The 11,288-nt window shown below is 46.8% G+C and overlaps 1 protein-coding gene across 3 annotated transcripts in view; it reads right to left on the bottom strand.

Moving 5' to 3' along the window:
* Positions 1-2,420: 2,420 nt before the first annotated feature.
* SEC31B (SEC31 homolog B, COPII coat complex component) overlaps positions 2,421-11,288 on the bottom strand; it is a 32,219-nt gene continuing 23,351 nt past the window's right edge. Inside the window, exons 22-27 of one of the 3 annotated variants that reach the window (XM_072340018.1) lie at positions 10,863-10,901; positions 7,969-8,024; positions 6,618-6,764; positions 6,091-6,207; positions 4,924-4,995; positions 2,421-4,169 (exon numbers count right to left, since the gene is read on the bottom strand). In XM_072340018.1, coding sequence (XP_072196119.1) covers positions 3,990-4,169; positions 4,924-4,995; positions 6,091-6,207; positions 6,618-6,764; positions 7,969-8,024; positions 10,863-10,901 — 611 coding nt within the window. In that variant the 3' untranslated portion in view covers positions 2,421-3,989. Of the gene's footprint in view, positions 4,170-4,923; positions 4,996-6,090; positions 6,208-6,617; positions 6,765-7,968; positions 8,025-10,796; positions 10,902-11,288 lie in introns of all 3 variants that reach the window. The other 2 variants (XM_072340017.1, XM_072340019.1) reach the window with 2 other exon arrangements.

Here is an 11,288-nt window from a genome sequence, read left to right as displayed (position 1 = left end):
GGTGGGATTGGATGCTTCCATGTATTCATTTCGGTTTAATGAAGGCGCATTCCTCAGAGGAGAAATATTTACATTCAGCTTCCCAGGTGGTCACCTTCGCCCAGATGACACACAAACACGCACCCCCCGCTCCCTTTTCCAATCCAAACCTCTTTAGAGGTCTCCGGGAGGAGGGGGGGCTGCCGGGGAGCAGAACAGAAAAGGGAACAAAATGCTAATAAATCAGCCAGCCGGCCCTTTTCCCCTCCCCTCTGCGGAGTCAATGGAAAGTGTCATTTCACATGCTAATCCCCCTCCGCTCTCTTCACAACACCTTTTCCGCAAAGTGTTTGGGAAAAGTCCTTGTGGCCCGCTTACAGCTCCCTGCCGCTTCGGATTCCTTCTTGTCTAAGGCCGCGGCCCCCGTGTGGGTCTCTCCCTCCAGCAGGGCTCCATACAAAAAAAATCCCAACAAAGACTTTGGAGTTCATCAGCCTCCCACTGAAATTCACAGCTGCTGAACAAACTAATCCCCTCTCTTGGCCTTTCTTCCTTTCAATGGGTTCTTGGCTTCAAAGACACTTTGGGAAAGGACTTTGTAGGGACTCACACTGCTCCCTCAATAGAAGTTAGTGCAAGCATTATCTTCAGAGCAAGTGGCTTTACAAACAAATACTGCCTAACAATCTCTGCCCCTGCAGCTCCCCCAAACACACACAAGCCTAGCCCGCAGACATGATGTTATCTGCAACAGGATTAGAGCCCTGTTCTCCATGCCCAGGGATCCCTTCCTCCTACCTCCCCCCACACCCCCCCTCCATATTCTTTGTCAACCCAAAGGCCTTCTTCTCACCCAACAGAAAATGCTTTTTCCATGCTGAGCCGCACAGGGATGCTGCGGCAACATGTGCCCGTGTGGGGGAAAGCATGGCTGCGTACTGGTACCAACTGAAGCAGTGCTTTCCAGCAGCATCTGCAATGCAGCAGAAAGCCCCAGAGCCACAGAGACGGAGGTCTGGCCACCAGTCTCCCAAAGAACCCTGAGCGGGTCACCTTGCTGTCTGATTTCCCTAATAAATTTTAAGGATGGAGCTCACCTGAAGCAGAACTGAGCAACAGTGAGACAGAGGGGACAAGAAAGGACTCACAGCAAAGGAAGGATAAACAGCTGGTCTCTGCATGAACCCATGGGTAGCGCATGCAGAAGGAAACTGAAGTCCAGGGCATCCAAGAAACACTTGGAAAAGAAATCCTTACTTCTCAGTGTTACAAGTAGCCTGAGTCAAAGAAGCAAAAGGGCTGGGCTGCACAGGTGCTACAACAAAGTCCAGAATGACAGAGTCTACCAACCATTGGGTTTGTTAAATTACCTCAGAATGCCTAAGGACTTTCCTTATATACTCACTAAACAAATGGATGTCACTGGCTACTTGTGCAGTCCTTAATCATCAGCCTGCAACTCCCTGAGAGCTGGGAGGCCACACTAGCTGCTAACTGCTCCCACTTGGCTGCTTCACCTCTGTAAAGTCTCCCTGACACTTGCCATTTACCTCTGGGTGCAGAAATAACAAAGGCTGGTTTTCCCTGAATGCATGTACTGTCACTCTATAACCTTAAGAGTCTCATAAGCTCTGCTCCTTTCCCTGCAATGAGTCTTTTTATTTTCCCCATCCAATGTTTTTCAACCTTTACTACCTTGCAAGTCCTCCAACCACAATCTGCGTAATACAGCCCTGCATGTTTCAGAGTTTTCTGTCTGCTGATGGCTGGCCCGTACAAGCATACTAGCTAGCCACCTGGCAGCAGAGAGAGAGAGATTATAGCGTTCTCCCCACTTTATCTTAGTACTGATGTTCCACTTCAGCCTTCTTACATCCTTAAAAGATTACCTGAAATCAGCCAACAGATTTAGATGTTATTAACTAGAGGCAAGGACTGACAATTCAGTGGATACATTTGATTTCTGCAGAGGAGGTCAGATCAGCATACTAGTTTAAGCATAACTGCTTCAGCGGCATAACACTGTCTTCCAACAAGAGAGGATCTTATCAAGGGCTCTTTACTTACTGACACCTTTCCAACTCCTAAAGTGAAGTATAAAATCTCCAACACCACTGTGATTCCCCTGGGGAACTCCAGCCATCTCATGAACCCTCCTGTGCCCGATGCAGACGGACAGTCACAGCTAAGGATGATGACTGAAGAACAGATCTCTGGCCCTGCAGACCTGGGAGCAAGTAAGGCCCGAGGTCTCACCACACCAGGATATTAGCTGCCCACACCAGCAGAGCCCATGGATCTGGCTTGCCCCATACCATTCAAAATCTGCTCCCTCAACCCAAGCAGAGAACTCTGTGGGTGACCCTGAAAACCGAGAGGAACAACCCTTTAGTCAGACATGACAGGCAACTGCCTTCAGATCAACGCTATGAAAAAAAGCTAGCACCATCACAAAACACAGCTTTTATTTCACTGTTCTGTAATCTCTCAGTGCATCAAACTGCAGTAATAGAAACAGAACAAAGCAGCAACAAGGAGGCACTTTGACCTGGAAAGGAGAGAATGAGATGTACCCTCTCCCTCCCTTCTCTGATCCCCCTCCCTCCTAAGTCTTATAGTAGAGCAGGCTGAATTGTGTAAGTCACTGAACCACAGACCCACGATGGCATTATCACTCAAGCAGCAAGCAGAGGAAGCAGGGGCTGGCTGCAGCCGAACACTGAGAAGAAGCCTCACTCCCAGCTGGGGTCCAAGGACTGCACTGCCTGGTTAGAGGGCAAGGAGGGAGGAACAGAAGGAAAGATGCACATGGAAGTGCTCTAAAATCCCATCTGCTTTCCCAGACTTCTTCCATAGGACAGGCATGCTTCATTCACTTATTTTACCTCAGAGGAAATGCCACTGTAATGGAAAGCATCAGTACAGCCATGTCCCTGGTACCTGACAATGCCACCTACTGCAGCACATTTCTACTATCGTGTCAGGAGGCTTCTCCTTCTGCTCAAGCCTGGGCTGGTCTTTAAGGGACCTGTACAATCCCTGTTGCTTCTAAAGCCATTAGACTGCCTGGAAATCCCAAGGTAGAAAGCCTTTAGACATCAGCTGGCAATAAGCCCACTGTGCTAAAGAAAGTGAAAAAGGCCAGCCAGCCAGTGCAGCTTTTAGCCTAAACACAAGGCTGCTGGCTCTGGGGAGGAGTATACAGAGCATCCCAACCTGCTATTATTCCTGAATGGGAGAATTCCAGGAGAAGGGGGAGAAATAAGCTTTGGCCTAAAACAAAGGCTCAAGCCTTCAGCTTATGGGAGGGAAAAAGGATACTGGAGGATGCAGGGGATAGCTGTCTTCTGTTTACTTTCTATGAAAAGAGAGCTGGGTGAAGAAGAAAGAGAGAACCAAAGTCAGCCCAGAGTAGGCTGGCAGGTAACCTTAGTTGTAGCATGTATGGGAGCAGAGGGGCAAGAGATGAGTTGAAAATTAGAATGAAGATAAAGGTGGAACCAGAGGAGAGACCCTGACTGCAGCCCAATGGAGCAGAGGCACCCCAGCTTAGGACCCAAAACAGGCAGCTGTGACTGATGCACAGCAGGGAGTAGAGCCCAAGGTGTCAGCTATTTGTCTCCTACACGAAAGCATTATCAACCTGGAAGGGGTTTCCCCTTTGTCTTAGGGGAACAGGGAAAAGGAGTCTAACAGAGAGCAGTCCTTGGGGATTTCTGTGCTACCTGGGCACCTGAAACTGAGAGCCCTGGGCTCGGAAGTGGACTTGAGGGGAATGTGAGGGGATAGAGAAAGAGAAAAGGAGGGACAGACAGACAGAGAGCAGTCTCCAGGATATCCAGACTTCTGGTTGTCTGGAGAGTAGAAGGGGCCAGGTATGCTGGTCCAGCACGGTTCCAGGCACAGACTTATTTCTTCAGAGTAAGAAGAAAAGTCCGCAACCAGCAGCACAACGACAGGTGAGGGAGTCCACCAGCTCAGTATGTGCACTGTACCAGCTGTTCCACATGTTACACATTCAGCTTGCCAGCAATGGTCATTAGAACTTTCAGAACAGGCATGAAACCGGACACTTCACTGAAACTGCTGCTGCTCACCACTTGGGTGTGAACCACGAGACCCTGTTGGTAGTTCCTAGCTTCAATGCAGCGGGCAATTTCATGGAGACCCATGAGGATAGCTGGAGAGAGCTGTGGGGAGAAGCAGAAATGAGTCAGCATCCTTAGTGCTGTGACACAGGACCCCAACTCCCTCCATGCCCTCCCCTCCTGCTCTCTACCTGATCCTCAAATGCAGCACCTACAAAGCCAGGCATTGACAGGAGGTGCAGACTGCCCCATCCCTCAGTTTCCTAGCCCATAGCAAACATTAATCCAATACCTAGGTTAAGTTATAGTTAACACAGGTCCTATGTAATGACACTTCAACATTAAATGAATATTCAATGTATTTGAGGAGATTAAAGGTCCATCTAGCACAGAATCTCATCTCTATTCAGACATAAAATAGACACTCACAGAAAATATATCATAGAGGTCCTTCCCTTAATTGATAACCCTCCAGCAACTGACATCAGCAGCATCCCCTTAGCTGGAAGATACATTCAGTTCATAACCACCCCCAGAACATTCCTTTACAAATGCCCCTCCCCATCTAGAACCTGTGTATGTACACACACATATGTATCAGTGTACTTCCTGGGAGGAAAACCACCCTACAAATAGCCCCTAACAGCTCTTCCTTACTCTATTTCTGGACCAAGGTTAAGGAAGAATAGTTAAAGTTGGCTAGACTCAAAGAGAATTATAAGGTTTTGCAATCCCTTTGCTTTCTTAAGAGGGTATGTACTGGAAATACTGGAACAGACACAAGGGCCCACAGCACAGTTCAGAAATGGGATCAAGAAACCAGCCTGATAACAAGGATTGCAGGCAATACACTTACTGCCTGCTCACGGAGTTTGTCATACAAGGTCTCCAGCCGCTGCAGTGCATCCTCTAGCTTCCTTCGGGTTTTCTAAAGTAAAACAGACATTACTAGCTCAGACAGGGCTTCAAACACACTATTCCCTGTATCACATTGCTCTTGCTCAGATCTCCCCTCAGCACCTTGCAATTTCAGTGGCATCTCAACCTCTACCAAACAGTTTACAGCCAGAGACTGCGATATAAACTGGCCGTGCCCTTGCTGTGCACATATACATGCATACATTGTGTCCAAGACAGGAAGCTAGATTTGTCCCATTTTCTGCCTCACAGCCTAAACATTTGTCCCTTCTAACAGTGCCTTCAGGCTACTGGACAGAACAATTACTTTCAAAGCTGGGAAAATGTTCATCAACTGACCCACTGGACATTCACATAACCTCACCGTGGTTCACCTAAGCAGAAGCTTTGACGCAGAAGCCCTTGTCCCCTTGAGGACGGGAGGAAACATTCTTCCTACTCTAGGTAACCACCAAGAGAAGGATCTCAGTACTTCAGATCTGGTTGCCCCACTTTGGGTAATCCACTCAAAAGTACTTAACATTGTGGATAGAAATGCCTAGCTCTGGGCAATGCTGGGACAGGGCTGGCAGGCTTAGGAACTCAGGTGTATTGCATTGCTCTACCAGTCCAGCCTCTCAAATTCCACATCAGCTTACAGCTTCAGACTATTAAGTCCAAACTACAGGTCTTTCCATCCCTAGGGGGAACACTTTCCAGGAGATGGGCTGGAAAGTTACAGTGACTCAAACACAATGCTCATATGGCTTTCTCTTTCAGCATATCTCAGCCTTTCCCTCTGAAAAGCTCGTACTGCCAGCCATTCTGCAGTAACTACCTAAGCATCAAAACCACGGAAAAGGAAGTTAAATTAGTTGGGTCATTTCTTCTGCTTTCCTCAAAGAGTTCGGAATACAGAACCATTGCCCCAGAGAGGCAATAAGAGGTAGTGGATAACTTAGAGAATGCATCTCAGATCCCATGAGATGGACAAGCCCACAGCCTAAAGGAGGGAAGCAAATGGAAAATAGCCTGGTTATGCCTCTTCCTCTCTGTAGCTGACAGAAACATCAGTCAAACATCAGTGAGGACAAGAAAGCCAAAGACCAGAGAAGGGAGGACTTACTGGATCGGTGGCAACAGCAGAGCAGCGTTGCACCAACCCTTCAAGTGTGGTCTTCAGACCCTGGTGTTCAGGAGGCACCTCCTTCTTCTCAACTCTCTCTGCAGGTAGCTGGTGATACTGACAGAGAGAGAAATAGATGAATAAATACAACAGGAGCACAAAAGGTGGGAGTAGGTAAACTCCCTTCCTGCAACTACCAACAGGAAGAATTTCACCCTTTGGCAAACTCAGAGAATACCTGGAAGCAAAGACTGCAGTATAGCTTCAGGTCTCTGTGGATTCCCATCTTTCAGAAAGCTGATAGCCTGTCTGGCCTGTCTCCCTTCTAGTCACAGACAAGTGTCATTTTCCACCCTGCTAGCAATTCTAGCAATTCCTCTAGCACTCAGGTAGAAATGTTTTGTAAGGGCTGAGAAGCAGGCACATAAGCCCTGCAGCTGCCAAGAAATAAGTATCTCAAAAGCCAAGATGATTTTCTATTTGACAAGGAGCTGATGGCTGGGGAATATCACACTTTCCCTTGATACCTGCAGGCTGCCTTCCTTGGGTGCTCCTGGGGGTGACTGGCCAGATTCTTGCAACCTGGAGAGCTGAGGATGGATCCCTTGGGGCTCAGTCGGCAGGTTCATTACTGGAGCTGTGATAGGAGCTAGAGGAGCAAATTTCTCAGGCAGCTGTCAGAAAAATAAAAGAAAGAAAGAAAGAAAAAAAAAACTGCGCTGAAAACAAACAAAAATACAAGTCTGAGGAAAGAGGGCTGGTTACTCTCTCCACAATCAAATGCAACTTCCTTTATAACTTTCAGAGAGCTTAGTTCTCAAGATGTGTAACGCATCTCTGTTCTTTCAAGCCCTCTCAAGAGCATGGGGCCCTTCCTCTTGCATCCTAGATGAACAGTCAAAGCAACAGCAAAAAAAACCACTCTGGAATTGTTCAGACAAAGAGATCCGTTGCCCCCGAAAGCATTGGTCCTCAGAAAGCCGCCTTGGCTCTGCAACGGCACGAGTCCTGAATGTAGAGATTAGCAGCAGTAAAGTGTCCAGCAGAGCAAGTGCTGGGGAAAATCCCACGACATGGGGGGAGAATCCTCTTGCAAACACTTCATCGCGCCCCTGCTAAGCCAGAGAGTCAGGATAGATTCACTTTGACAGGGCTAGATCAAAAGGAGATGGCTTTAACAAGAGGCTAATCCTGTTGTAGTGAGCACAGCCTGAAGCAGGTTCCCAGCTATGCTGCCAGAAAAAGGGTGAGAAGTCTCTTCCAAGCTAAAGAAGAGGAGTGGGGGGTAGGAATGGTGCCAAAGAAGCTTCTTGTCACACCTGCAAGCAGGCATCAGTTACAGAAATGGGGTATTGAGAGCATTTGTTGCAAAATTGCTCATCTTACAGGCCCTCCAACGCATTGACTACAAAGCAGGGAGCAGCAGGGCCAACATGGTGCCATATCAGCCCGTATCAAGCTTCTGAGGAAAATCACTGTAGCTCTCACTGTGCTGAGGGGAAATGCTGCCCCCAGCTGTCAGGTGTGAATTGACCACGATCTTCTAATCCAAAAAACGTATGTGTGCACAGGAGTAAGGTTAATCTGTATTTCAAGCAATAGGTGGCTACAGTCAGTCTGAGAAGTAATGAGAGAGTATGCTACATCACAGATGATAACCACATTATAAAAAAAGCCACCTTGGATAACGGTATATAAGTTTGGATGGCAGAGTTGAGATGATTCAGATTGCAGTCCTAGTGTTGCACATCATGTAGAACTGGAAAGGGTCAACATGAGAGCAGCTGAGTGTGACGATAAGCATTTAAAGGAACATATCTTCTGCATGCAGTTCCCTAGCTAAAAGACAACCAGCAAATATTCCAGCCCAAAGCTTACCTTTTTCTTCTGATGGCCTCCTCTTGCAGCAGAGGGATCAGTCCACGAGTCCTGAGCTGCCAGGAGAACAAACAAGACACAGATGTCAGGCTTTAAGAACATGGCCACAGCAGCAGTTCATGGCTTGACATTCCCCTTAGCTAAAGGGCTCACAGCTCCAGTTCCCCCACCACTGTACCTTCATACCATTTCAGCTGAGGAATTTAAAGTCCAGTTGGCAGACCAGAAACTGTTCTTTCTTCCTTTTCTTTCTTAATTACATTCTCAGCACCTGAGTACATACACATGCTTCACGAGGCAACGTCTGATCAGACTGTCCTGGCACACCCTCAGTCCCACACAGAAAGCCTTTTCTGCAGCTACCTGAAGCTTTCCACATATTGCATAGGCTGAACAAGTCAGTCTCAGAGTCAGGGTGGAACCTTGCATGCATGTGTGTTCAGGGACTTCCCTGGGGTTCCCTAGACAGAAAAATCTAATGCTGTGATACTGCTACAAAAGCTGTGCTATTTTAAGCTGTTAGTGAGAAGTTTTCTCACTAATGCTTGCACAAGTACCTCACTGGGAAATTCCACAGTGGTAGAGGTTGCTGTGATGGAAGGAGGAAGGGTTTAGGGGTGGGTTGAATTTTTCCCCTTTCAAAAGGATGTTTGGGACCAAAGCTTAGGAAAATTCGCTGGCTTCCCACCTAGAAAGGAACAGACTTGGCCAATTAATACCTTGGGATCAGAGGGGCTTCTCAGCAGACATTTTTGTGGTGCATAGCCTCAAACCTCACTCCAGGTAATTAAAAATCCATCAGGTCACATGACATCAAAAGACCTGCAACCACACTTCATTCAGCTAAGGTCAAATTCCAACTACCTTGTCTGCTGCTGTGTTGTAAGAGTATCTGGATCTCTACAGAAAATCTCAGTGCTTTTTTTGTCATGTCGATCTTAATAACCTCAGTCCATGAGATGGGAAGAATCTGCGAGAAAGCAGCATAATTCTAAGGGGCAATATCAAAATTGCTGGAGCTCAGTGCCACACTTAATGAGCCACTGATCCTCAGCTGAGCTTTAAAAAAATCACAGAGGAAAGATGCTAAAGGTGCTTCATTACTTTAATTACCATTATTATTAAAATTCTGGCAGCCTCTTTTTGCCTTCCCTTTTCCCATGATTTCAAGACTCGCTCTCTGATGAGTTTGGATCAGCAGTTTAATTAAATTGGCACTTATTTGTAGCTTGGGGATTCTGTGCCCTAGAACTCTGCTGGCCCCCACCAAGCTTGTGGTCTAGCAGTCCCTGGCACTCTTCCAGTCCAGTGGCACTTTGAATCCTCACAGGAAACAGCTATTTAAATTATAGTCTTTAAGCCAGGCACTCAATCAGCAGACACGAGATGACAGGACTCTGCTTCATTTTACTGGGATAAAACCCTGACTGCCTGGACTATGCTACTTAGGAAAGACAATTCCTCATCAACTCTGAACGGAATGCTCCATGGCAGCAGTTTCTGGCAATGCTTAAGCTAGAAAACCCACAACTGTCACAAGATGGAATCAGGGATTATCCTAGCCAGAAATGAGATCAGCCAACATATTATTATCCTTTACCCTATCTTTGGTGCTCTCTGAGAGCATGGGATTTCTACAAGTGAAGAACCTCCTTCAGCATACCAGTGAGAACTTCTCCACGAGCCTGCATTCAGGAGTTTACAAAGCTCTAAGTTTGGCTAGATTGCAAGATCTTACAGTTTTTTAAGGTTGGGAAAAAAAACGTACCTATCAAAACCAGGACAGCAGCAGGCAAGAAAGCACTCTCAAGGAAACTTATCTGCACTGCTCATCCATATGAGCATGCCATACTGTCCCATCAGTACTTACTGGGGCTAAATGCTGCCAGGAGAAGGGAACTTCTTAGCAGTAAATTATCACAGAGCATCTTCAGCCCAAGAAAGTGTTTGCTGTCCTTGCCTTGGAACCACCTTTCCTTTAACAGGGAATCATCAAGCCCTTTGTTTCCCTGTTGAAAGGACAATTCCCTTTCTGGACTCCCTGTTCTACAAAGCAAGGACAGTGAGGATTGCTGAGTGCTGTAAGCTTGTACTCAATGTTCAGATTTCCTACACAAAGCTGAGACTCTCTAGATAATCTTTTGTGCCTGGCAGATGGTCTCTAGTACAATCAATCACTGCACAGAGCCACACCAATAAGACATTGATTCTTACCCTACTGATAGTATAGATTGGGAGATATCTATTTTCCATCATCAGTGAATTCCAAAGAGTTTAATCAGTACCAAGCACCAGTCTAAAAAGCTCTGCAGTTTGACTTTACCCCAAAAGATGGAGATTCAGACCCCAGCTTTATCCAATAACTAAAGCCAAGAGGACTTTTCCCTTGGAAGAGGGTCCTCAGATTCTGCTTGGGAAGCTCTACTTCATCATTGTCTATGTTAGACCTCCTTTCTTTCAGTCTAGCCAGGGAAAGCACAAACAAAGCCATGCATGAGTCTGAAAGTGTAACAGGGAGAAAACGAGGTGAGTTACGGCCACTGGACTGTTCATTGTCTGGAGAACCAAGAAAGGAGCAGGCTGTGCCCCACTGGCCCAGTATCTGACACAGATCTTCCAAAACTGGAGGCAAATAGAGAAGTCCCAGTCTTCTGTACTCAGACTCATGAGTAACAGTAGTTTTTTCATTTTACTTGCAGCACCCACAACTGTTGCTTACCAGTCCCCTGAACAAGTATATTCTCTACCTTGGTTGTATAGCTCCACAGTCATGCAGTGAATAACAATGAACATGCATGCATGCACGCACACTAAACATGCACACACACCCCACGTTTCACTGGAAGCAGCAACACTGCCTCCCCAACAGGTCTGGAAGCTTCTCTGTGTACTACCTGCATGATCCACGTGGGGATCTAGCCAAGGGAAGAAACCTGAAAATCAAGGCAGGGTGGGACAGTCATCATCACCAACAGCTTTTACTCAGCAAGTAATGCCCCTGGACTACCATCCATTAGCTTTTCAGAAGAAATGTGAACAGCCTTAGACTCTTTGTGTTTAGTCCCCATAGGCTCTACAGAGCGGGATTTGCTATCTTTGGTTAAACCAGCAAACGATTCCAGGCAGAGGCAAACCTCAAAACCACAATTCGTTCATTTAACAGAATATGTGTAGCTTGAAAAAGCATCTGCTCAAAGATCTAAGGACTGTCAGCTTTGTTGTTAGGGGTTGAGAACAGACTGGCTAAACCCACCCCTTAGAGAGCAAGCAAAGAACTATCAAGCACCAGCTTGGCTGATGGTGTGGGAAACAGAGTGAAT

This window comes from Excalfactoria chinensis, chromosome 6, assembly GCF_039878825.1.
Source record: "Excalfactoria chinensis isolate bCotChi1 chromosome 6, bCotChi1.hap2, whole genome shotgun sequence".
NCBI lineage: Eukaryota > Metazoa > Chordata > Aves > Galliformes > Phasianidae > Excalfactoria > Excalfactoria chinensis.
This window is presented reverse-complemented; position numbering and strand designations above follow the sequence as displayed.